Consider the following 27,392-nt stretch of genomic DNA (forward strand, 5'->3'; position numbering starts at 1 on the left):
CAGACTGCCAACCCATGCTACAGGTTTCGGATCTGCCAGGCATCACCACCACGTAAGCCAATTCCTTCGCATCAATCTCTCCAAATATATATATGTCCGTCCTGTTGGTTCTGTTTCTCTGGGAAGCCATGACTAATCATAACACTGGGTGACTTTGATGGGGGCAGCTTCCAGCCCCACATCCTGGCCATCGCCTCTTGGCTCTAGACTGCAGACCCCTAAGAAGAATGACTCCCTGAGCTCCCCTCAACCCTATACAACCAGTTATAGTCCAGGCTCTTCTCCCTACCCAAACGCCATCCCCAGGTACAGATCCCGCAGGTCTCCTCCTTTAAGTCTCTGCTCAGCATGCCAGTGACCCTGCAAAGCCAGGCCTCTCTGAAGCACAGCCCAGCCTCCCCTATTTCCCTTCCACAGTGTGCTTTACCCCTTAGCACTTGTGTGCACCTGAAATATGACGAGTGAACTCCTTTGATTTGTTCATTCTCTCGCAACCACTTTGTGCACAGCTGGAAATTCCATGAAGTTCCATGAAGACCCTGTGTTGGTCACTGACGACTCCTCCACCCATAGAACAGGACCCTGCATACAGCCGGTGCTCAATAACTACTTGATGTGAAACGACTAAACAATGGACAGATTTGGGAATGTGGGGCAGAAGGAGGTGGCACCCTGGGGGTGGTTCCTCCCTGCCCTTGACTTTCCTTCTAATCCAGGTACTGGCCAGAGTCCCAATCCCCTTGGCACCGAATGAGATAGCCCCATGAAGCCACGTACCAAAGGGGGGGAGCCGCTCTGCTTCTGAGGAGCAGGTGTCCCTCTCCTGGGTCCTCCTGCCATAGCTCGCCGAGTAGATGTTGAGAAACTTGGAAGGGTGACAGTGTAGCTTCAGCTCCTGGTCTTCACATACGGTTTTGTTTTTTAGTTCATCTGAAGCAGAAACAAAAATAGCAGCACCATCAGCTTCCCTCAGGAGGAATCGGGGAGCTCTGCCCAACCCCTGGCCGCGCTCATCCACCCCCTGGAGCTGCTTCCTGGGAAGGACAGTGGGAACAGCCCCACCCGTGGTGGGGTCTGACCCTGGAATAAGCGCCCTCTTCAGGAAGAGGGGGGAATGACAGGAAGAGGCAGGAAGAGAAGACAGGGCCCACTGGCCTCGCTGGGCTCTCGGTTTGGGGATGGGCCTGGCCATAAAGGATGTCTCTCTCTCTCTCCTCTCTCTCTCTCCACTTGAGGTCACACATTCCTTAATTGTAGGGAGCCTTTCCTCAAATGTTGACTTGGACCCACAGGGGTAAAGATCAGGAATTACCTGATTGCAGATTGAACTTCTGGAGAGCGCCCAATTAAACCTCACCACCAGATTTCCTAACATCCTAGCACGCCCATTTCCATATATAAAAAGAGAGATGACGTAAAAGCAAATGATTTCCTTGGCTAGGAAAGGGAAAGCACAGGGCATGTGTCTTGTGAAGAGTCCCTTTTTCCTGCCCCCAGTCTGGTGATCCAGGAACAAACAACGGTCGGCTGCTGTGGTCTGTGCTACCCTATGACAACCCGCACCAGGTTTGTTCCCAAAGAATTTAGGGAAGGGTCTGTGTGTCTCTGTAATTTACTGACCACAGTAACATTTCCCTTTGCAATGTCACACAGCATTCACACTGTACATGCACAGCTGATGAAAATATAGTTGATTGGTTTTTTTTTTTTTAAAGAACATACTGGAAAAGCATTCCATTAATAACCTTGTTTCATAATGATTTGATTTTTAAAAGCAATCATCGTTAACACTCCAGACACATAGGTCAGGTATTGTATGATTCTATTTTGTTGAGATCTCCAGGAAAGGCAAACCCATAGAGACAGAATGTAGGTGAGTGGTTCTGTTGGGGCTGAGGTTTGGGATCAAAGGGAAATGACGACAATGAATACGGGACATTTTTGAGATGATGGAAATGTTCTATAGCTGGACAGTGGTGATGGTGGCATTATTCAGCCCGTTTGCTGAAAATCACTGAATGGCACACTTACAATGGGTGAAATTTATGCTATGTAAATGGCACTTCAATAAAGATATTTCAAAAATTACAAAAGCTAGTATTTATTGAGCTCATCCTCTGGATTAAGCCCTGTTCTAAGATCTTTAAATGTACCAGTGAATCTCATCTTCAAAACAACTCTCTTGGGAACACCCTCTTCATATCCTTGGTGTGTTGTGTTTTGGATTTTTAGACACTGTAGCAGTGATTCATATGTTCTGGATGCTAACTTTCCTCTATTAGGTGTTACAAGTATCTTTTCCTAGTCTGCCACTTACCTTAAACTTTGCAAAATCAAAACAAAGCAAAACACAAAGGAGACTATGGTCATTTGTTTGCATGTGTGGTTCTCCTCTCCCCACCTCCCCAACATTTTGTAAGGAAAAAAAAAAATCACTGTATTACTACTAGATTTTTCTACTTTGAAATGGCAACTGCAGAGCAAATAGGAACATTTTTCAGCCAAACAAGCCAAAAGGAGCTAAATCATAGGAGCTACTCAGGCTACCGTGGACTGTCTAGGATGGGGAGGAAGAAAGTATCAAGAAGAAAGAAAAATAGCACCCCCCATATCTACTCTCCCACGACTATCCCTCCCATTACTACCCCTTCTAAAGCCGTTCCCCATGACCATTCCCCATGACCAGCTCCATGACCATCCCCCATGACCACTCCCATGACCACTACCACTGTGACCACCCCCCAAAGACCATACCCCATGACCACCCTGATGATCTTCCTCCATGACCACCCTCATGTCCGTTCCCCATGACCACTACCACCATGGCCACCCCCAAAGACTATCCCCGATGACTACCCCTCGTGACCACTCTCCAACCCCCACTTTCACTTCTCTGACTCACTCATGTGTTTGGATGGAAGGTGCAGGCCATTCCCACCCAGATCCCTCATACACCTCAAGCAAAAGTTTTTCAAACTGTGATTTGAGGCCTATTCTATTCTATTCTACTCAGGAAATCAGTTTAGTCATTTGTGACCTGCAATTTAAAAAAAACAAAGAAGAGTTTAGAAAGCATCAAAGTACATCACGCAAACAAGGAATAACATTATTCTATAATTAAAAAAAACCTTTTGAGTTTTGTGTGTGTTGTGCTGGGCCAAAATGTAAAATTTTTCCTTCCTATGCCTTGTAATCAAACCAATTTGAAAGCACCCCCCGCCCAGAAGCCTTCTAGGAAGTCAGGAAGGGTTAACACTAGGGCAACAGTGGCCTGGCCATGGGACTTGCACATCCTGGCATCGCTGATGTTCAAGCCCCAAACTTAAAACACGAACAAAAATAATCCCTAAATGTAAAGTCTACCTTTTTCTTTAACGTGTGAATTCCTGTGCCTTTCTACACCAAGAGGAGAAGAACAGTGAGGAAATCTCACTTCAGATTGAGATTAGAAATTCCGGATCTCAGTATACCATCAGCTGATAAATTTTGGCACCGTCCCTTAATCTGTGATGATGGAACACTCAAGATTAATGAAAGGCGTGAAACAGAAACCGGGTTGCAGATGCTCGTGGTTGAACACACGAGGAACTAGCAGAGGAGGGGAAATCTAAGTGGTGACGAAGCGATGTCTAGAATGCCCTTCACCCGGTCGCTGGAATCTTTACCCAACCGTTTAAACCTAAAGCCAAGAAAAGCTTTGTTTTCTTTTGCTAAACAGAAAGGACACTGAGTCTGACCCTGACATCAGAGGGTTTGATTTTGGTGAGTCACATCCGCAAACACTGAGATTTTCAGTGTTTTTGGCGAATAAATGCTAAATCCCACCAACACCAAAATACTGCCTTACTTCAAAGGCCCAGAATGAACGATGGCCTTTGATGCAGATCAGAGGGCACGGGTAGACACACCAAGAGAGCCCAAGCCCCCTTCGGACTGGGGGATACTGAAGAATGTTAAGAATGCCTTCCAGTGGTAGAGCTCGCCAAAAAGGATGAAAACCAAGCCTAATCCAGCACATTGGAAGCTTTCCTGTTCAACAGGATTGGCTCTTCTTTTCTTTTTTTCTTTTTCTTTTCCTTCCTCCCTCCCTTCCCCCCTCCTTTCCTCCCCCTCCCTCCCTCCCTCCCTCTCTCCCTTCCTTCCTTCCTTTCTCAGAATTTTTAAAAATTAGAAGAGATTTCTCAAGGCTTGTCATGAAATGTACTTCTCAGCCACCACCTCTCAGAGGTACTAAGGCCCATTCATTAAAGGAGGTCTCCGTGCGGGCCAAACCCACCCAGAGTAACACAACGCCGTACTCTAAGGCCTCCGGTGATGCTGTCCCCAGATTACGGGCCAATCATCTCCTGGAATGGAGGGGCCTGTGAGTGTCACATTACATGCTTGGGGTTAGCCTGTGTGATGTTGAGTCACTTGGTTCCTTGGGAATGTGCTGATTCACTGTCACCTAAGAGTGACACTTCTGGGTCCTAAAAACAATGGGACCGCTACAAATGGCTACTTTGGGTAGAGAAAGAGAATTTGTTTTAGAGCTGGGTGAGAGTGCTCGATGGCTTCAAATTAGACAAGGTGGGGCGGGGCAGGGGTGGGGGTGTGGGGAGCCTTCCAGAAGCTTCCTCATGGGTGTGGATGGGGACAGTGATAGGAGCCCAGGCAGAAGGACCGCCAGGACTCTTCTTCAAGGACAGCAGTAACAAGACGCCCCGACCCCTAATTCTGCCAAGCAGGGGCTAGGCTGGTCCTCCTTAATAACACAGATATGCACCTGCATATCCGCAGGGGTGGGCAGCATCACCTGCCGCGATGAGAACGTGCGATCACCGATGTTCCTTAGGACGGTCATGCATGGTGATGTTCTCAACACACAGAGATTTAGTCACTTCTAATGTGTGGTTGTTTTTTGTTTTTTTTTTTAATTCTCTTCAGGCAGCGTGTCCTGCTCTTGCCTGCATCCGGGGCAGACCCCAGCCCAGTCCCCCAACACCTGGTGTCTCACTGCCTTCCAGTCACTCCCATCCTCAACAAGGACGACTTTAATCTGCCCCCTGGAGTGACGACCACTGGTCCCTGAGAGCACCCACATGACAAGCCCGGGCTAAGCCTCTTATGAACAGCACTGTAGTTTTCATCTACACAGCACTGTACTCACACACTCCTTACCCCCGTGCGGGAAGTGCATTATCCTCACATGACATTTGATTCACGGAGCCAGCGTCCCTGTAAAACAGCTCCCAGACCAGCCAACAGGCCAGCGTTGGCCCAGCTCCCCGGCGTAAAGGCTCCCACGGTGGCAGGTTTCACTGCCCGCAGGCAGGGCCGGGGAGAGATGCACATAGTTGGCACTTGGGATGGGGGCTGTGTCCCCGTAGCCCCGGGTGCAGCTGGGTACCCCTTCGAACAATCAGTGTCACGCTCGGGCTGGCACCGGAGACAAAGGGCCTCCGGGCGAGGAGGGGGGCAGAAAAAGAGGCTGGAGCATGTGGGGGCCCCTCCCTTCCTCCTTCCCCACCCCACAGCAGCAGCAGGGGCGTCTCCTAACCTGCAGGGCCTCAGGTCACCGATGTCTCCGCTACCCAAAGTCCTCTGGTCCGAACCGCGTCCCCTTTCAACTCAAGTTGAAATCCTAATGCCCAACTTGATGGTATTAGGGGGTGGGGCCTTTGGGAGGGGCTTGGGTCACGAGGGGATTAATGCCCTCCATGAGAGAGACCCCAGAGAGATTTCTTATCCCTTCTGCCAAGGTAGTTAGAGCAAAAAGACAGCCATTGGTGGAGGAAAGGGGCCCTCGGCACATACCAAATCGGCCAGCACCTCGATCTTGGTCTCCACAGCCCCCAGAACAATAAGAAATGAACTTCTGTTGATTATAAGCCTCCCAGTTTGCAGCATTTTGTTACACTAGCTCGAACAGACTAAGACACAAGGGCTCTGGCCCTAATCTATTACCACACAGGGCAACCAGGGGGCATTTAAAAACCCCAGCCACACACCCTCCCTGTTTAAAGAAAGAATCCACCTCCTTCCTTGGCCATCAGGGCCCCGGGGGTCCTGGCCGGCTCCCTGGCCGGTGCTCCTGCTTGCCCCCCAGAGCTCCCTGCTCCTTCTGGCCACAGGCTTCCGCACGGAGGGCTCCTTCTATGCTCGCCCCTCAACCCGCGGTCCTCAGCCCCACCATCACCTGCCAGGAATGCCTTCTCTGCACCCCTGCTGGGGTCAACTCCCCCAGATGGACCTGCCCAGTACCAAGACAGCAGGGCTCCCACGGAGATATTTTTTGAACAGGTCTTTCCGGAGAAAGGTGACATTTGCTAGAACCTAAAGGACAACAAGGAAGCAGCTGTGTGAAGATGCGGTAAAGGGTCGCTACATGGAGGGAGGTCGGGAGCTGTCCCACACGGAACCACCATCTAAGAAACTTCCACAAAACCCGAGAGCGGTCTTCACGCCCAGCAGCTGGCCTGACACCTGTGCACAGCAGAGGCTTCGTAAGTGGTTTGCTGAAACGAAATCAGCGATCAGACCTCCTTGCTCGGTGCGGGAATAAGGCTGTGGTCCAGCACTGACGTAGGGTCAAAGTTCTGTCAATCTCACAAGGGCCTTTTAACCCCTTTTAGAGGCTGGTCCTCTAAAAGGACCTTTTGATTACGAAAAACTTCCAACGTATAGAAAATGTGAGAGACTATCACAATAGATGGGCATATTCCCACCACCTGGATTCTCCAATCCTTAACATTTAGAAGAAGGGCCACTTTATTTGTTTTTTTTAAAGATTCTATTTATTTATTTGACAGAGAGAGAGAGAGGTCACAAGTAGGCAGAGAGGCAGGGGGAAGAAGGCTCTCCCTGCTGAGCAGAGAACCTGATGTGGGGCTCGATCCCAGGACCCTGAGATCATGACCTGAGCCGAAGGCAGAGGCTTTAACCCACTGAGCCACCCAGGTGTCCCAACAAGGGCCACTTTAAAAGAAGGTTGTCATTCCCACCACAGAAGGAGGATGAGGACGGCTGCTTAGGAGACTTAGCCATGGGAAGGACGTGACTAAGAACACAGAGATCTAGAAGGGATGCGTCCGAGTGAGGTAGGAGTTGCCATGACTTCCTGACTTCCTGGGGAGACCCCTGCCGGGGCGCAAAGTTGGGGTCTACTTTGGGTGTTCATGATCATGAGTACGTGTGTAACAGTGTCTATGCATGTCAGACACAGGCGTGCTATTGTGTATATATGAGTGACCGTGCGTACCCCATAAGTGTGTGGTGGTGTGTATGTGCGTGTGAGCGTGAACGTGCGTTTGAACGCCCATTCCGGGGGAAGAGCCAGAGGGGCCGTTCAGAGGTATCCGGGCCCCAGCAAGGAAAGGGTTAAAGACGCAAAGCTGGATATTTGCTGAGAGGATCTCGTGCTTTCTCTGCAGGTGCGCACTGGAGACCACACGCGATGCGCATGTGACCCGAAGCCTCACCCACCCCCAGCACCCTGGCTGCCAATGGGAGGATGCTGGGCTCCAGAGGCAGAAACCCACAGAGAACAAAATGCAAAAAAACCAAAAACGATGTGCTGGGATGGCCATGCACATAATTCTTTGGTTAAATGCTGTTGCTATAACACTGCTTTCTTTTCAACAAGTTTTTTTCAAGGATTCCTAGGAGCCTCTAAGGTTGCCGTTGCCTGTGGCCTCTCTCGGGCTGACCTGCCATGCCCCTAAGTGTGACCTGCTCCCCAGAAAGCAGTTCCTTTTGGCTGGCAATGGGTTGATCACAAAACTAACGTGCGTTACAGGTGATACAAGTCAACGGAGAGAGAAAGGCGAGAATCAGAGTGGGAGAGGCTGCGCCAGCCGGAGAACTTTCCACTTTCTTTCTCCTCGAGGAAGAGACACTGGGTACGGAGCCCCTGCTTTAGTGAAAGCAAAGAGGCGAGTTCATAGAGATCTGAAACCAGGGGCTCTGGGGGCAGCTGTGCCCTCTCGTGAGAGCAAGGAGCCCCGCAGCTGGCGGTGGGCTTCCTCTGAAAAGGAGAAGTGGCTTCTCGTTTGGGGGGAAAGCAATTACAGCCTCTTGCCACCCCGATAGCTTTAGCATGGGTACAACTGGGGTTCACATACCAGGAAAGATTTTTTAAACTCAGGGGTTTGTAAGAACGCACGTGGATATACGGGTGCACACCACACACACACACACACACACAACACACACACAGAAACTATTACAAAAACAGGGAGGACATCTCTATTAACAAGTTTCTAAGCGGGACTAATACCCCTGGCAGAGACCCCCCCGTGAGGGCTGTGAATGAAACAGGGAAGCCACACCCGAAACACGCTGTGCCCCTCAGACGTTACTTACTAGGCTGGCATTTAAAGGAGACCAGGAGGTATTTACTGCTTCCTGGACAAAGGTCAGGTCCGAAAACACGGCTATGGACCAGGAGGCGGCAGGCCCGCTGGCTCTGGCATTCGTCCAGCACCTTCTAAAATGAGGGGGTAGAAAAGGGATAGGCTTGAAAACCACACGCAGTGTCTGGGAGATCCCACAACCCGGGTGGCTCTGGGCTCCGTCTGTCTGGCCTGGGTGTCCACCCAAAGAACCTTCCAGCTGCGCTGAGCTGTGTCTAAGGCGAGAGCTCACGTACGGGCATGATGAGGTCTGCTCCCTGTCTCCCCGTCTTTCCCAGAACAAGACACCTGGCCCCCTGTGGCAGGCCCCATCGGAAGACCAGCCCCCCACCTGTCTCAGCTGGAAGGGCTGTGCACGGTGTCGGCAAAAGTTCCACATCGGGGAGGCCCCAGGAAACATGGGCAGGATCTGAGAAGCTCAGAGAGCGGGTGAGACGGGCCTCGGAGGTCGCTCCCGGGAGGGCTGCGAGAGCGCTGTGGGGGTCGGGAATCACAGCCAGAGCTCTCCAGCCGCAGAAAACAGCCGGGCACAGACCACAGAGGACTACTCCGTGTTTGGGGGATGCCTTGGAGACCCAACCCAAACACGGGCCAACTGATAAAAACTGAAAAGCTGATTCCCACCGTTGCCAACCTCAAGGGCACAGGACCCATGTGTTCCTTTTGGAGCGATTTTCTCTGTGGGATGCTCAGGCTTTGCCGGTGAGCATTGGGCTTAGACGTTTTCCCTCAACTGTCTCTTGCTCTCAATTTTTTTCCGGGCAGCTCACTCCTTTGTGAATGAACCTGGTCCAAAGAAGCTCGCAGAGCACCCTACACGGGGTCCCAGAGGAGCCTAGCACCTCGCTGCCCCTCTTCCATTTCCCAAATGGAGCCCGTGACGGTCACAGAAGCTTTACACTCGGGTTCTGTTAAAAGGACACCAAGTCCGGGGAACATTTCCCAAGAATTTACTTATTCCCGTTGGACTGAATGTGGCGCAGTCACGAGGCTGTCCGAGTCGCCGTGCTCTCCTAGTAGCTCATGGTGCAGCTCCGTGGGGGAGGCTGGCCCTACCAGGTAGCCCCTCAAGGGGCCCAGCAGACGTGTATGGAATCAGGAAACATGTCCAGGGGAAACCCAGGGGACCCTCAGACGACGGGACACGTTCTCGTGGCCGAGGGTCGTCATGAAATGACTCAGCCCCTGGGGGGCTCCAATGTACGTAATCACAACCGCAGTGCGGGACTCAACGCAGGGCTGTTCCTGAACCGTGTCACGGCTGAAAACCGCATGGGGGGCACCTTCCTGGGGACCCTCAGCCACGGGCCAGATCCGCTGAGGGGCTTCTGGGTGGACACTGACACCTGTTGTCCCCCACATCGGGCACCTTCCCTCCGAGGGAGAGGAAGCCCCTTGCCACAGCTCCCAGGCCCCAGTCAAAAGGCACGACATAGAGGCTCTCTTGATCTCCGGATGAAAGAGCAACGCACAGGGACGCCTCTGGCAAACAAACCTTCTGCACAACATCAGAGCCGGGTTCACAAATGCTAACTTGTCTGCTTGGCTATGGAAACATCCTCTTCCCTCGGGCCTGTCTGGCAGAGCCAGGCACCCATGCTGGGCAGGGAGGGTGGCGCCTGTGCGTGGGAGCTCCAGGGGGCCAGGAGGTCGCCCCGTCACAGAACAGGCACTCCCGTCCTATTGGCACCCGCCAGTGCTCGTCTTATGCACCCGGGAGAGCAGCAGATGGCCTGGGCGCCAGGGCGGGGTGGGCAGGGAAGTTGGGGTAAGGATTGGCCACAGGCCGCTAGGGCTACAGAATGGGGTTGGGGACACAAGGAAAGTAACTTCGTCTCTGGAAACAACATGTGGCCTCTGGGAGGGAAATCACTCAGACACATTCTTTTTGGCTACTCAGCAGGTACCTTTACCAACCACATGACTACCCAGATACTAAGATGCTTGGAATGGAAGCAACAAGTTGTGGGAGAAATTGAAAAATCCTTACATTACCATACCCTTTGGGCTTCTCTTTGGGCCTTAGGGAGAGCTACACAGCCTTATGCTAATTGCATTATTCCTTAGTCTTCCTCAACAATTTATCTTCACCCACGTTTTCTGTGGCTGAAAAAAATCAAAGAGCCAGGAGGAGTCTAAAATCCCCATTGAAATATTGGCTCTGGCCTCCTCCTGTACCAGATCTTTCCCTTAATGCCAACAAGAAAGAAAGAAAGAGAGAGAGAGAGAGAGAGAAAGAAAGAGAGATTAGGTGCTCTCTGCAAATTCCTGGTACTCTCCGATAGAAGAACAAATCAGCAGAGGCTGCCCAAAGTAGCTTAAAACCAGAATAACGTCCTCATCTACAACTGGAGAAGAAGACCATTTTGTAAAGAATGACCGTGACTGAGGTTTCCCTTCCTCCAGTGCTTCTCTGAGAAGCTAATCATGACCTTGGCCATCGGCCTCACGGGACCTGTGGTTCCCACTAAAGCACCCCCGCCCTTCCCTCTCTGCTGGGGGATCGACGGGAGGGGTGGTCCCGGAGGTCAAAGCCCAACTCGACTGTACTTGGCTTTACCACAGTGGGGACTACGCCTCTGGATAAATTCATCCTGCACGTGTGTTAAGGGAGCTCTCCAGGAAGGAGGAATTCCATTTAGACTTGTTTGGTGACGAATCCTTTTGAGAAGCAAATAGCTCACACGTGAAATTGGTGATTCGTATGAACTGAGGTTGTCGTGGATCAGGTTTGCTGTGAGTGAACTATGTCATCACAAGCATATATACAGAGAAAGAGAGAGAGAGTGATGGGGAGAGGGAGGGAGGGAGGGAGAGAGAGGGGGGGAGGGAGAGAGAACCGTTTCGTCATCTTAAAGCATCTACAAAGGGCGGTACCTGCAATGTGGTGGGAGCCACACAGGCCACGTGGTCTTCCCTCTGGGAGGCAGGCTGCTGGGCACTACACATTTGATAATCTTGCCCATAAAATGCCGATTGGACACTTATCGTAGAATGCCGAGGGCACTGTAGATTCAAATGGTCCCCATCACAGGCATAGGCGGTGTGGTTTTGCAGGAGTTTGGTTAGATAACCTGGAAAATATTCAGCTGGGTTACTAGAGGCCCAGGAACTCACCCCTCCTTCCCAGCTTTCTGAAAAGGAGGACCTCGGCTCCCCCCAGAGAAGGGGTGGGTCAGTCAGGAAGATGGGGGACGGAGTTTCCTTAGCAGCTCCCATGGAGAAGACCCCGAAACGGGCTTGAGGTGAAGCTAAAGGAGAAGGTGCCAATTTTCCCATCTGGGTTGTAAACCTTGGTCTGGAATGGCCCGTTGGAAGGCTCAGAAGTCTCGTTCCCTTTGGGATTGGCCAGGAGCCAAGAAATCCTGAACCATTTCTATGCGGCTGGAAAAAAATCCCAAGTGGGTATCCCTTGGACATGGCGATGCCTGTCCCTGAAGAGATTTGGGTTCTCGGATCTCCCTCTAGCTAGGCCGGGCCTTCCTGGAAGGACAGGATGCCATTTTATTTTGGGGTGACCACTCCTGGGCCCTGGAGAGAAAAACGAGGCAGGGTACCCTGCACGGGCTGAGGGCCTGCTCTGAAGAGAGGGGAAAGGGTGGACGGTGGGGCTCTGTCACTGGTTGAACGATGTCCCACCACAAGTTCATGTTCACTGGGAACCTCAGGTGCCCCCTTATTTGGAAATAGGGTCCTTGCAGTTGTGATTAGTTAAGATGAGGTCATAATGGAGTAGGCTGGTCCTTGACAGGTGTGATGTTGTTCTCATAAGAAGAGAAGAGAGAGAGGGAAGACAGCCGTGTAAAGACTGGAGTGATCTAAAAGCCAAGGAACCCCAGGATTGCTAGCAGCCACCATGAGCTAGAAGAGGCAAGGAAATGTTCTTCTGTAGAACCTTCCAGAGGCAGCCTGGCCCTGGCACACCTTTATCTGAGGCTCCTGGCCTCCAGAGCTCTCAGGGAGTGAATTTCTGCTGTTCTCAGCCATCCCAGCCTGCAGTCTTGTTACAGCAGCCCTGATTAAAACTAACACAAGCTCCTCATCCCAGGGTCCCAGGCTACTTCGCATGCAGGCTGGACAAGCCACAGAGCCTTGGGCTCTGAGGAGCCATATGCACGGCCTGGCAGGTGTGGGCGGCCTGGACCACTTCTCAGAAAGGAGGAAGGAAGGTTCATCTGAAATGTAGATTCCTTTCCTCCTCCTCACACCTCATGAGGTCAGTTGCAAGGCAGCTGGGAAGGGAGCCAGGGACTTTCTGGTGAGGTGTGTGGGAGCCGGGTTTGGCAGCCCGTGGCCTCTGAGGGGGTGGTGGGGGTTGCAGAGGAAGGCAGTTTCAGAACTCCCCTATTCCCACACAGACGGCCTGGGCTGAAGTCCTCCCTGATGAATTTTCAAAATCCTCTCTGACCATGGTTTTCTGCAAAGGGCACCCACTGCGGCTCCCTGGCCTTCCCCGGAAGTCACAGTGAAAGGGACTGTGACATCTGCCATAGGATGGTCACACTTGCCAACTTGAAGACGAAGAGTGGGAGTGCCCGTGGGAGTGCCCACTTTACATGTAACCCAGACCCAAGGTCTCTCACCGCAACTCCCTTTTCCCTTCCCACCCTTGAAAGAAGAAGACCAGGAAGTCAGCTACCCTGAGTTAGTTTCCCTTGGAAAAGCGGACCCTAGCTCAAGCAGCAAAACTGACATCAGGCCCTGGGGCTGGAAGTCAGGGTCCTGCTTGTTGGAACGATGTCCTCACTCTCACCGTGCTCCCCACCAGCCACTGAGAGAGGCTGGGCAGAGACCCCTAGGTGGTCCAATGGCAGGTCAGCAACTTCCTGCAGGGCACACGGGCGGACCTTGATAAAGCCATGAGTTGTGAAAGTTCCAGTCTCCTTTATGAGACACATCAGGAACTCAGAGTCGCCCTGATGCGGCCCCAGGCCAGCACCCACCCCCAAACTCTCCAGGCTGGTACCCCCACCCCTGGACCTCTTCAAACTCATCGATAAAACTTTCTCGTCCATCTGTCACCACATCGTTCACCAGGACCATGCCGGATGACCCACTGACTAAGATGTTGAATTAATCCTGGGAGCACGACTTCGGCTTAATGGCTTGTCCAACCGGCCAGGGGCTACTCTAGCTAGATGAAGGAAATGAGACAGCTGTGGGGGTGTCAGAGGCACAAGACCGAAGGGGCCTGGGTCCCAGATTCAGGGACAAGATCCTCTGAGCCTTCTCCACAATCTGTTACATGGGTGGAAAAGAAACCTGTGTTGTTTGGGCCTTTGTTTTTCTTCTATTTGTCATGCAGTCTGTCCCCTGTGAACAGAACTTGATCTCATCAAAACATGACTGAGTGCATTGCAGTGACCCGAGCCCCACTGCGCGCCACACTGGCATTCTGAGAGCGATGTTCGGGAGGCAGAAGCTCACTGCAGAGAATGGCCTCTGGAGGCCTTCCAGGCCCTTCTGCCGGTGTGTCTGTTCTAACACCATGAGGTACAAAGAAGACACCCCGCCCGTAAAATCTGCTCTAGAGTCAGTCCAGTTCCTACATGTCTGTCCGGACAATGGAATATTATTCAGCACTAAAACAAAAGTAGCTATGAAGCTGCAAAAAGACACAGAGGAAATGTCAATGCCTATTATTAAGTGAAAGAAGCCAATCTGGAAAGGCTACAGACTGTACGAATCCAACGACATGACATTGTGGAAAAGGCAAAACTATGGCGATGGTGAAAAAAAGGACAGGGGTTGTCAGAAGGGGAATTGGGGGAATTGGGGGAAGGGAGGGATGAGCAGGGGGAGCGCGGAGGATTTCGAGGCCAGAGAACTACTCTGCACAATACTCTGGGGATGGACACAAGTCATGACGCGTTGTCAAAACCTACAGAACACACAGCACCAAGAGGGAACCCAAAGTAAACTATGGACTTTGGTCCATGTTCTGATGCGTCAATGCAGGTTCATCAATTGTAATACATCTACCACTCTGATGGGGAATGTTGATAGCAGGGGTGGGGCAGGGGGGCAGGGGGGAGGCTGTGCCTGCATAGGGACTACAGATATTTGGGGATTCTCTGTATCTTCCATTCAGTTTTGTCATGCACCTAAAACGACTCAACAAATGAAAGTCTATTTAAAAGAAAAAAATTAAAACCACCAGGCTTCCCCAGAAGAGTTTTACCTTTGGGAGGACAGGGGTTTGTGACAGGGAGGGGACAGGAGGATGAGCTGGCAAAACTTTTTTTCGATCTGAAGGGTGGATACAAGTTTTACTTTATGAAAGTTCACCTAGCTACACATTTGCGATAGGTGCACTTTTGGTGGGTAAATAAAACTGTTTGTTTAGGAAAAACCCTTTACCTACAGTTATCTGACCAAAGCTTTTTAACCAATGAAGAAAGTCTAGACACTGCGCAGCCTATGGAGGACTGATAGGTCAAGGGCAGTGGTGGGAGAATGTTCTACAGCTGATCATATCCACGCCAGATGTACTCTAGAGTAATGGTGGAAGATGCCCTCATGAAGATGGGCCACTTGCCCTCACACCTCAGGGTGCTTTCCACACCTCATTCTGATTGGCCCACAATGTCAGAAGCTGCTAAGAGGTCAGGAAGAAGGACAAATTAGAACTACCCCTGGTTTTCAGCAACACAGAGGATGTCAAGGACCTTTTGAGAGACATTTGGGATGGTGAGTGGGGACACTAGTCAGGTTGGAAAAGGTTGAAAAGTTAAGTGGAAATTGAGGAAATCCCAGATGGCTCTTGGGGTAGTCAGAATAGTGCCCTCCCACTGATGTCCCCAGATCCCCATCCCCAGAGCCTAGAAACATATTTCTTTTCATTGTAAAAGGGACTCTGAGGTTGTGATTAAGTTAGAAATCTGGAAATGGGAAGGTGATCCTGGAGGATCTGAAAGGCTCCATATAATCTCCAAGGTCCTCCTAAAAAGGTCAAAGTTGATAAAAAGATGTGTCAGTGGAACCAGAGGTGGGAGTGACGCAGCCATGAGCCCAAGAATGTAGGTGGTTTCCAGAAAATGAAAAAGGCAAGGGAAACTTGACCTCTGATTTCCAGAGCTATAAGAAAATAAATCTCTGCTGTTTTAAGCCACCAAGTGTGTGGTGATCCGTTACAGCAGCCCTAGGAACCAACACAGTTTATACAGACGACTCTTGCGACATCTTGGTAAAGATGAGGAGAGACACAGGGCTAAATTTATAAGAACTGATGTCTGGGGTCAGATTTTTAAGTAACTATGATCGAGTTAAAGCTAGGAGAGACCTATGTATGCATCTGTGTGTGTAAATACATATGTAGATGAGCCCTATGTCGTATGTAAATTATATTTTTTACTGTAGGTGGACTTTGAACACATTCGAAAGTGGCTGTTAGCAAGAGGGTGGTTGCAATATTGGAGTGTGGACTCCATGCTAGGAAATGAGCACTGGGGAGGCCCAAGGGAATAGAGGTGTGCTGAGACCCAACAAGGTGAGATTGGGTGCAACCGCTCCAGCAGGCTGAAGAGGTAAGAGGTTGTGCCCCAAGGGATTTCAAGGTGGAGCAGTTGCAGACAATGGAAATGTCTAAGAGACAGCCACGGAAGAGAGTGTGAGAAGTGGGAGGAAGGGGAGGTTGCTGGAAATGAGGGCGACCTCTGGAACAGACATCTCCCTGGATAAAGGCAGGAGCTGGGATGGAGCGGGAGCCTGCTGCCAAGGTTGACCTCTAACAAGAGGCAGGTGACAGATGACCGTCTCTCAGTCTTTCCAGTGCGCTGTCCCAGTGAGCACACACCCTTTGCATTGCTCAATACGTGACTTAGTGTTTTAGTCCATTCAAGCTGCTGCAACAAACCACCACAGATCAGGTGGCTTATAAACAAGGGAGATTCAGTTCTCATAGTTCTCAAGGCAGAAAGCCCAAGATCAAGGCACCAGCATGATTGCATTTTAGTTAGGTCCCTCTTCCTGGTTCAGAGCTGGGGCCATCTTGCCGTGTCCTCACATGGTACAGGGGCTAGGGAACTCTGTGGCACATCTTTTATAATATATTAATGGGATTAGGGAATCTCATTCATAGAGACTCCACCCCAGTGACCTAATCACCCAATAGCATCACCTTTGGGGGTTAGGATCTCAACCTACGAATTTTGGAGGGACTCCAAAAATCAGACTAACATTCAGACTCCAGCGCTTAGCTTCTCCACACCTTGGTTTCTTGGCTGGTTCAAATGAGTTCCCTTTTAAAGAATGACTACCAGTGTAGCTTCTTGTTCATGGTTCTCTCTCAATCAAACACTGCATCATGCTGGATTAGTCAAAAATACTTTATTTCTTAATAGGCTCAGGCAGAGCTCTGGGTCAAGTTTTATATGTGTGGGCCAGTATTTACTGCCCTGAAGGATGGCAGAAGAGCAAACTGTTAAGAAATCAGTTCTTAAAGCCTGGCTTGGCCTGGAAATTCTCTGTGGATCCCTTTAAAAATATATATTTCCTTCCTTCCTTCCTTCCTTCCTTCCTTCCTTCCTTCCTTCCTTCTGTGGATCCTTGTTAGCTTCACATGGTTGAGGGGCCAAGGTACAACTTATGTTTAACTCCAAGATCCTCTCCTGGTGAATCCCCACTCAGTACCAGCAGAAGTTCCCACAGCAATGGCCATGGCTCGAACTTTCCTCAAAGATCATCTTGAAAGGTCTGGTTGGATTGGGCAAATCTTAGAATAGTTTAGATAAAGACTTTTATGTTGTCCTTTTTTAAAAATGTAGATGGATATTTCATGTGGAAGGAGTCCCTAAGAGTGACAGGAGCTCTCATCTGTCTTCAGAAAGACGAGGGGAGGTCGCTCTTAAGATTCTCATCCCCATCACCTTTACAAGGAAAACCCATTGATCAAGAAATATTCCAGTGACCTGAGAATGACCAGAATGTAAATGATTGATTTTCAAGGAGTCATGGATGTCTCCTGAAGTGTTCTATGAGAGGAAGAAACATTATGCAGGGGAGAAAGGAGGTGTTATAGCAAAAGGAGCTTGGGGTGTATGGGTTAAAACAAGGCAAACACAGTTCTTTCCCTGTAGGACTTCAGATACGCCAATGTGTACAGCAGCTGTCAAACATCAAAAATGGGAGGTAGATTCCCTCACTCATAATTGACCAGCCCTCCCTTCTTATTCTTTTGCATGAATCATCTGAGTGTTATTGTTAAGCACATCATTCTTTTTTAAAGATTTATTTATTAGAGAGACAGCACAGCGGGAGGGGCAGAGGGAGAGGGAGGGAGAGAATCCTAAGCAGACTCCACACTGAGCATGGAGCCTGATGTGGGGCTCGATCCTACGACCCTGAGTTCATGACCCTGAGATCACAACCTGAGCCAAAAACCAACTGTCAGGCACTTAACTGACTGCACCACCCAGGCATCCCCAAGCACATCATTCTTAAGGAAACAGAGTTTCATATACCACAGTCAGTGCTGACAGCTGCATTTAAGTTGCATGATTTCAGAAGGCACTTCAGAATCCCATATGGTTTCAGAATGATTCTGCAGTGTTGGGGGACAGGGAGAAGGAGCAGGGAGCAGAGGATGAGATGCCCAAGTGCAGGGCTCATAGTGGGATTAAGGTGTGTGACTGTGCCCATCCTCTCTCCGCATTGGTGTCCGTGTTTTATGGTGAGGATCAGGTGATATAATGGCTCAGCATTTTTATCAGCCATAACCCACAGCACCAGCTGAGGGGATTGTTATTGTACTGTCAACCCTGAAGAACACAGATTTACACAGAACTCTTTGGTGGCTTGCAAATCAAACTGCATTCCCCGTCAGCCTTGTCTGCTCTGAGCAGTGATGGTAAGACGATCAATTCAGAGACAAGTACCTAGCCCAGTAGCTACCCTCATGGTCCAGAAATGTCACTGCTCAGCTTGAGGGGAACAAAAATTTTCCTTCCCTCCTTCCTTCCTTCCTTCCTTTCTTCCTTCTTTCCTCCTTTCCTCCCTCCCTCCTCCCTCCCCTTCCTCCCTCCCTTCTTCCTTCCCTCCTTCCCTTCCTTTCTTCCTCTTCCTCTCTTCTTCTTCTCTCTCTGTTTCCTTTTTCAAAATAATTAAAGTTTATGGGACGCCTGGCTGGCTCGGTCAGTGGAGCACGAGACTCTTGATCTCGGGGCTCAAAGCCCGAGCCCCACATTAGATGTAAAGATTACTTAAAAACAAAACCTTTAAAAAATAATTAAGGTTTACAATATTACTAAGATTTAGAACAGGCCAAAGAAGCTACAAATTCTTCCTCCTTTCTTTTCTGAAGTCAGAGCCCCTCCTCGAGAGTCCAGGTTTCCCAGGGGCTGATGCTGAGTCACTCTAAGCACAGGATACAAGTACATCAGTTGCTGGCCCAACATCCGTATGCTGAAGTCCCCTAATCACAAGAGGCCAATTTCCCCATCTTCCTTCTGGGAAGAGGGTAGAATTCAATTCTGCTGGCCCTGCTACCCTCCTCCACTTACATAATAGAGCAGAACCATCCAATCCATTAATGCTTTAGATAAGAGACTACACCCTTTTATTCACAAATACTCAAAGGTGTTTCTACATGTTTGAAGTTCTTTTCCAGAAAAGTTTTTTTTTTCTTTTGTGTTTGTGAGTGTGTTCAGAGAATTGGCAAAAGCAGGAACAAGGGGGCAGTCCATGAGGCTTTAGGGCAATGAGTCAGAGTCTCAAAGAGTGCAGGAAAGGCCCCACAATGGATGAAGGGCTCATGACTGGGCACCACACACCCAAGAGCGTTAAGATCAAAAAGGGAAGTCACTTTAAGTCATTTCTCTAGGCCCAGGTTTGCCACAGGAAAGTTGAACCTGGAGGTTAATTATGAAGACAAGAGCCATCAGCATGTGTCTTAGGTGTTTGAGGGGGAATCACAAAGGCTAGGGACCTCCAAAGGTAGCTCTCTGAACTTAAGTGATGAGCTTAGATCCTGGCCCCAAAAGAGAATAGAGGAGGACAGAAGGTGAACTGAGGGTCTAGATGGGGTAGGGACTATATATTTTCTCCTGAGCGTGGGGGAGGGGCACACTTTCCACTCCCACTTACCATCATGTGGGCCAGTGGAAAGTTCTGGCCAATGGAAAGACGGCGGAAGTGATGTTTGTCACTTTCAGATCTGGCCCTTGAGATTGTATGACCTCTACTCCCTCTCTCTCCCCATCTGCTGTCACATATGGAAGACAGAAGGGACAAGGACAGCTCTGAGGACCCAGAAAAGATGGGGGAGGCACAAGATGGAAGGCATTGGGTCCCTGAATGACTGCATGGAGCATAGCCTTTCCCTTTTTCCAATTACACTGGATCACAGCATGAGTAAGAACTAATCCTTTATTTCGTTAGTCCCCTAAGATTTGGGAGTTGTTTATTTCAGCAGCTAGTCTACCTGGTCTAATACTCCAGCATCTTCTCAATCGGTATTATGTTAAGTAGAAAGCTGGCAGGACTTTGAGAAGTACCCAAAACTTTCACCAAACACACTTCCTTGGCTTGTGATGTGTATTGTTGACACCATTTCACATGGCCTCCAGTTCTCTTCCGGGAAGTCATCTCTTTGAGTTAAGACCTTGCTACAATTAAAGTGAGTTAAATTACTAACAAGTTAAAAGGGACTAGAGGTCTCATTAATTAGTCACCACGTTCCACAATGCCACTGACTTTTAAAAACTGCATTAGCAAAAGTGGGAAGAAGAGACTAGTGGGCTTGGACGGAATGCTCCCAGACAGGCAATATACTTGTTTCTATATACTGATGGATATGGGAGAGGGTGTGGGGCTGTGCACACACGGGGTGGTGTGTGTTCTCCACCCCAGAGAGTGTTGGGCCTGGATCAGAAGCTCCAAAGCACAGAGGTGGTGGCCATAGGCTATGACAAGGGGAATTCAGGCTCTGAACCTGCTCACATCAGATGCTTCCTTGAGGATGTTGAGTAGAACCTCTTTAGACCTCAGCTCTACAACCAGAGACTTATGCATACTTTAGAGGGTTGATGCCCAAGTGATGAGAGACAGCATAAGTAGGGCACCTTATATGATGGTCAGCATGTCATTTCTCTTCCCAGAGGAGAGTGTGCATGTACTAGAAGGAAAAGAGATGAACAGTCCAATCTCTGGAAGAGAGAGCCCCAAAGAAGACAAGGACGAGGAGTGCTCCAAATCCACTTCTTCCCAACTCCACCTTGGTTTGGTCTTGGGACAAAGACATCTGGTAAAAGAGCAGACAGTGTTTGCTTTCATATTCTATAAAACTGCCCCCAAGGAGGAGCTCAACTCCATGACGGGGGCGGAGGGGGCTGATGCCATCAATCACTTGTCTTCAGGTGTCCCCAGGTTTCAGGGTGCTGTAGAAGCATTTTTGACAGAAATGAGGGCAACGACCCCTGAAAAGGACCAGCTAAGTGCTCATTCGGGTAAATTTGCCGGCTTCTGATAAGCCACTTCTCAGCCTATGCATTCTTGAAATCCAGTCTCTGACAATTTTTTCTCAACAAAGTCAGCGATTCTCTTTGAGAACAAAACTGCTTGGTTTTCTTAAAGCCAACTAAAGTACTATTTTCAAAGACTTTGAACCTACAAACTTCCCATGTTTGCTATAGTTCCAAGAGCATTTAGAGGAATCTCAACGTGTATTGATTAAAATGTTCTCAAACTTCTAATCAGATATGGGAAAAAATTAAACCTGGGAGCTGACTGCAAACTTTTGTTAAGGAAATTGACAATGTTCCCTGGCTCTCATCCTGTGTCTTACCGGAGAGCCACATGGCACCCAGTCACCAGCTTCCGCGCACACAGACACTTTCCCATTGCCCTGGGACTTGGAATTCTTGTTTCCAATGCTAGTTTCTGGGAGTCACTTACCCAAGTATCTGCTATCTTGTTGTTTTCTCTCCTAATTCCCCCTTGTCTTCTCTTTCTACACACATACCCTGTGATTTATCAAGCCCCAGACTTTCCCCTTTAGAATTATATACATATTTTTAAGTGGATTTTTCTGTGTGGAAAGGACCATGACCTAGTCACATTCAAACACATCAATAAAAGCCTCATGCCTTTGCTTGTGTACTCCAACTAACCCCCAATAAAGGCACTTGCCTACAGGTCCTCTCTCTCTCAGCTCCCCACCTGCTTGGTTGAGCTGCTCCCTGGGCACTGCTCCCATATGGCTCCCTGTGGGGCTGCCATGCCTCTCTCCTGGAAGACCCGTGAGTATAATAAACCCTTTGATTTCATATGACTTCCCAAATGTAATTTCCATGGCCATGATGGAGTGATTCCTGGAGAACTTACTCCTGAGTTTACAACACAGTAACATACTATATTACATATACATACATGCATACATATAACATATAAAGACAATAATACACATACATATTTATATACATATACACAGAGAAGGGTATGAATCAACTGATTAAAAATGACTCCAAGGGGCACCTGGGTGGCTCAGTGGGTTAAAGCCTCTGCCTTCGGCTCGGGTCACGATCCCAGGGTCCTGGGATTGAGCCCCACATGGGGCTCTCTGCTCAGCAAGGAGCCTATTTCCCCTCCTTTCTCTCTGCCTGCCTCTCTGCCTACTTGTGATCTCTGTCTGTAATTCGACAGACAGGTAGGCAGAGAGGTAGGCAGAGAGAGAGGAGGAAGCAGGCTCCCCACCAAGCAGAGAGTCCGATGCGGGGCTCAATCCCAGGACCCTGGGATCATGCCTGAGCCGAAGGCAGAGGCTTTAACCCACTGAGCCACACAGGCGCCCCAAAATAAAATCTTAAAAAAAAAAATGACTCCAAGCGTGCTGTGTTGGACTTGAAATACAATCTTATGATTACATTTGCTATTTTATTTTGAACAGGTCTGGTAGGAGCTCCTTCCTGCTTTCTACCGAAGGTTTCACATCCCACAAAAAGGAACACCTTGTTTGGTAACCAGGAACTAAACCCAGAAAGTTATCCAGTGAACGACCATCTGGATTAGATTAGCGTGAAGGTAACAGGATCGACCCCCATTTGCCTCAAGCACCTAACCGGAATAGTTTTCCTTTCCTTTGGGATGCAGAGGAACCCCCAAACGACAGAGCCCCTTGCTGATTAAGCTGGGGGACCGCAGTGCATTTGATAACTTAATGCAACTCTTTAACCAGCACTTGAAACTCAGATATGAAATCTACACTTGATCTTTCCTGCTCCGAATTGGCCAAATTAGCGGCTCTATCCCCAGGGACAACAAAAGGCTCTCAGAAATACTCAGGGAAGCTGACCAACCAGAACGCCCCGCGCAACCCAGCCCACGGCCGGCCGTGGGGGTGGACAGGTGCTGCCTCCCTGCCGCCCGGTAAAGAGCCTTTCAACTTCAGATTGCCCGGCCCCAGTCTGCCCACTGCCGAAATGAGTAGGAAGATCAAGGGACGTGGGATCCGTTCAAGGGCGAAAGGAAGACTCCAGGGCATGCATTTTGTGCTTCATTCAGTTAATTGGAAAATTATAGAGTGATTTCACTGCTCGTAATAATGAAACTTTTTCCCCCCCTTACACTTTAGAAGGGATGGTGTTTGGTGAGCAGCACCGTAAACCTCAGAAAGCTATTTGGAAGGTTGTAACGATTCGATGTAGGGGCAAAACAGGTTTGCCGTACGTGTGGCGGAATGCGTTTGGTTCCCTGGAACACAACCAGAACAGGCAAGTTTCTAAAAGTTGAAACACACCTGAACAGCGTATCCCAGGGGCTGCGTTTGGGAACAGGCTGGGTGACCCCTCTGTCCCTTACAGCCTCCTCACTGGACCCGTGGAGGATCTCAGATGGGTGGTTGGGTTTCCCCTTTCTTTCACCTTAGAATGAGGGGAGATAACAATAGTTCTCCCTTTGTATTTCACAGACACGGGGAGGCTGGACAATTGTAAAGAAATACGGGCGCCCACACAGCAATTGGGCTCGCCTGGCCTTGCTGTTGGTATTTATCCTTAATTGAGTCCCTGGCATGCTCCCCCCATCCCCCCCCCCCCCCCCCCGGCCCGGGGCGGGTTTAAAACTTCCCCAGCAGGCTCAGGCCTCGTCACCAGACCCACCAGACTGCCCTGGGGGGCCCACACTTCCTTAATTCCGCCAGGAGCTGCTTATTCACTCTTTTGTCTCCCTCCTTTGCATATATTTTTTTCCTGCCTGTCCTCTTCTTGGTATGCTTTGCTCTTCTTAATCTGTTACCTAATTTTATATACAATCATTGAGGCACCTGCTGAGTGATGACGCCTCTCACTTTTGAGCCCCGTTTGGTCTCTTTATCCCCCCACCCCCCCCACCCCCCGCCAGAGTCCTTCTCTAGTTGTTGGCTCCTAGCCGTCTTCTGGATGGTTAGGTTGAAGAAAAATCTGACTCTGGTCTGTGGTATAGGCAGCCGATCCTCATTATTCACAGATCCCATATTTGCAAATTCACCTACACACTAACATTTACTTGTAACTCCCAGAATAACAGTTGCAGGGGGTTCCGCAGCTCAAAACATTTTTGCCAGCAACAGGCCCCGTCCCAGCTGAGGAAGCACGAGGTGACACTTTGCCTTCTGGGCTTAGTTCTCAGATCAAAAACAAGTGTCCTGGGGCACCTGGGTGACTCAGTCCATTAAACATCTACCTTCAGCTCAGGTCATGATCCCAGGGTCCTGGGATCGAGTTCCGCATCGGGCTCCTTGTTCAGTGGGGAGCCTGCTTCCCCCTCTTCCTCTGCCTGCCCCTCCCCCTGCTTTTGCATGCTCTCTCTCTCACACACACACATAAATAAATGAATCAATCTTATACACGAGACAGAGTAGAATATCCATGTGATTGCTAGCCTCCCAAGTGGTTACTGTTCATGTATAATTCAAACATGCAGAATCACTTTCTGGGATTGCCTTCAGAGCACAACTCAATGTGGCAGGACTTTGTCTTTGATTTCTAGAAGAATATAATTACATTCATTTGTACTGTTTTTATAAAAATCTTGAACCTTTAAAAAACAATCCTTGTCATCTCCTGGCTCTTATGACCCTGATACCGGCTCCCAGAGATGCCAGGGAAGTGTTTCTCTTCTGGCTGTGCAAAGAGGTGGCACAGCCAGCCTGTGATGGGGCCAGAGCAAGGCTCCACTCCAACTCTTGGTTCAGAATCTCTTCCCTGGGTTCAAGGAACTCCCCACTAACCCTGAATCTGGGACTCTGAATGAAGGAAGAACTGCTCACCACTTCTCCCTCTACACTTTGTTGTAATATTATGCTTAATGCTGGGATAGAGGAAGCACAGGGAGTGTCTAAAACACCGGGGGCAGAAAGAGGGTCAATAAAACCAGCAGGTGACAGAAGGCTTCCCAGTGGGAGGTGACACCTGCAGAAAGAGCAGGAACCAACCAAGTGAACATAAGCCTCGGGCATCAGGGGCAGATGTGCGAAGGCTCAGATGGCTTGTGGAGACATTCTGCACAGCCGACCAGCGTGCAGGGTAGGAGGTCAAGGGCAAGGCTGGAGAAGGAAGCGGTGCCTTGCTAAGGAGTCTGAACTTCCACCTAAAGGCAGATGGGAGCTACTGCGGACTTGGATGCAGAAGAGTGATGCTGGTCAGATCTACAGTTCAGAGAAATCCTTCTAGAAGTCTGTGCTGGACGGACTGGAGAGACCCATGATGAAATTAGGGTGGTCGCAATCCTGCCGGGGAGCATTAATGCAAGTCTTGGGGATGGGGTGAGAACAGCTGAGACCAGAGTCAACATCACAGGTGCATGACCGGAGCATTGCATACAGCCCCACGCTCAGAAGGGCTCCGCACTTGGTTTAACACTCCGCTGTCACCATCTTGAAATTCTTCATAATTTAACCTTTGGACTTGTGTTTTGTAAGCGAAGCTTCGTAGGGCAATGGGCCACGTGCGTGGGCAGAGGAGGCACCCACACTATGAGCTGCTACCGTGCCTTTGTGTCTCATTCCCGTGGTGATTGAAATGCCCTGAGCATAGAATTCTGGTGGACCCACAATGGCGATGCACCCAGGAAAACCCAACGGGAGCATCACAAAGCCATACTCCACCTAGGACGGTAAACAGAGATGCGGACGGCAAGCAGGGAGCCACCACAGCATCTGCAAGAGTCAGAATTGGCTTTGAACCAAGAACGAGGCAACGGCGCTGGGAGAGTGAGGAACGGCCAGGGAGCCCCGTCACATCCGTCCTTCCTTGTGTTACGCCCTGAGTGAGCCCACTGCCTGTGCTGGAAACGAGGACAGGGAAGGGACGGGAAAGTAGGAGGGTCCTTTCGGTCCTTCCTCATGCATCCATAAGACAAAGGTAGAGAGTGGTAATGAGTGTGCAGTGCATGAGCACGGTAGGAGTTGGGTCATTTCTGTAATCCCATAGACGCGCTCAATGCTCCTACATCTGCGCTTAAAACTGGCATCACCTGGGGGCCCCTGGGGGGCTCAGATGGTTGAGTGTCTGACTCTCGGTTTCGGCTCAGATCACGATCTCAGGGTTGTAAGATCGAGCCCCATATTGGGCCCCACACTCAGTGCAGAGTCTGCTGGAGATGCCCTCTCTCCCTCTACCCCTCTCCACCCAGCTCACTCTCTAAAAATAAATAAATAAACCTTTAAAAAAAAAAAAAAACTGGCATCACCCAACATGAAGATGTACAGTAAAATCCATGCTAATAACTTCAAGAGCTCATTTTCTCTGCTCAGGACGGCATGGAGAGCAAATATAAACCCCATGACAAGTTAGAAGACAGACCGCAGGAGGAAGAAGAATACTTCCTATTTTAGCGCCTTTAGCACGTTCCCCCTGATTTCTGAGCAAGGGGCCCCCATGTTCATTTTGCACCGGGCCCTGCAAATTATGCAGCTTATCCAGACTGAAATGACAGTGATTTTGGTCCTAGATTGAGTGGGGGCAGGTGACAAGGGAAGCTGAGCCCGGTGGGAGGTGGGGGGGATGTGGCATGAGGGACAGGGAAGACACGGCGATGACTCCTGGTTTGGAACTGGTGGTACGTCCATCAGGGAAATTCAGCTCTGGAATGCAGGCTCTGTGGGTCTTTTCCACAGCACCTGGGGCATCCGGTGGAGGGCCCCGGAGCGGACACTCCTAGAGGGTCCCTGGAGGTGATGGCTGACGCCATAGGTAACAGCTGGTAGAAGAACCGTGGGCAGGGGCCGGTGGTGGGGGTGGGTGGGTGGGGGGCATGCAGACATTCAAGAATTCAAGAGGTGGGGCAACAAAGAGGGCTCCAGCAAGGAGTCTGACAGAAAGGGCCACAGAAGGAAGGGAAAGGTGCAGGGTGGCTGTGGGGGAGAGGCAGATATTACAGATATTACCCCAAGTGGGGTTCTGTTAGCTCGAGTGGCCGTGAACAAAGTGCCCAGTCTCTCCTTGCCTCAGGAGGGCACATACACAAGGAGGGTCATGAGAAGTGATCCCAGAAGTGATCGCTTATGAGAAGTGCTCAGTAAGTGCTCCCAGCTGCTGGTCCTTCCTCGACCTGTGGGGGCATCACTGTAACCTTCACATGGGATTCTCCTTGCTCATGTCTCTGCCTCCGGATTTCCTCTTTCCAAGGACATCGGTCATATTAGATCGCCTCCCCCCCGCCCCCAACCTTGTCTTAACTCCATTACGTCCACAAAGACTCTCTACCAGGGAGGTCCCATTCTGAGGTAGCAGGTTAGGACTCGGACATATCTTCCCAGTGGCAGGGGCGAGAGGACGTGATTCAACCCCTAAGTGCTCTCCTCAGAGTCAACGCTACACAAACATTCTCCTTTACTATAATTGCTTCCATTCATTCTTGTTCTGTTCAAAGTAATGAGAAAGAGACCAACGAGGGGCAGCCTGAGTTTGGGGAACCCACACGTGTTGTGGCCACGATCTCCATGACAACGTAACGTCTCTCAAGCAGCACCCAGCTGCCCGGGGGAAGGTAAATATGTGAAGCAAGGAGGGGGAACAAAGAAAAAGG

General features: G+C 49.9%; 1 protein-coding gene across 2 annotated transcripts in view; it reads right to left on the reverse strand.

Moving 5' to 3' along the window:
* The window catches only part of EVA1C (eva-1 homolog C), a 69,586-nt gene that overhangs the window by 24,987 nt on the left and 17,207 nt on the right, over nt 1–27,392 (reverse strand). The window contains exons 2-4 of one of the 2 annotated variants that reach the window (XM_080824697.1): nt 11,271–11,467; nt 8,344–8,467; nt 778–930 (exon numbers count right to left, since the gene is read on the reverse strand). In XM_080824697.1, coding sequence (XP_080680823.1) covers nt 778–930; nt 8,344–8,467; nt 11,271–11,467 — 474 coding nt within the window. The remainder of the gene's footprint in view (nt 1–777; nt 931–8,343; nt 8,468–11,270; nt 11,468–27,392) is intronic. The other variant, XM_080824698.1, reaches the window with a different exon arrangement.

Source organism: Martes martes, assembly GCF_963455335.1.
Source record: "Martes martes genome assembly, chromosome: 1".
Classification (NCBI taxonomy): Eukaryota; Metazoa; Chordata; class Mammalia; order Carnivora; family Mustelidae; genus Martes; species Martes martes.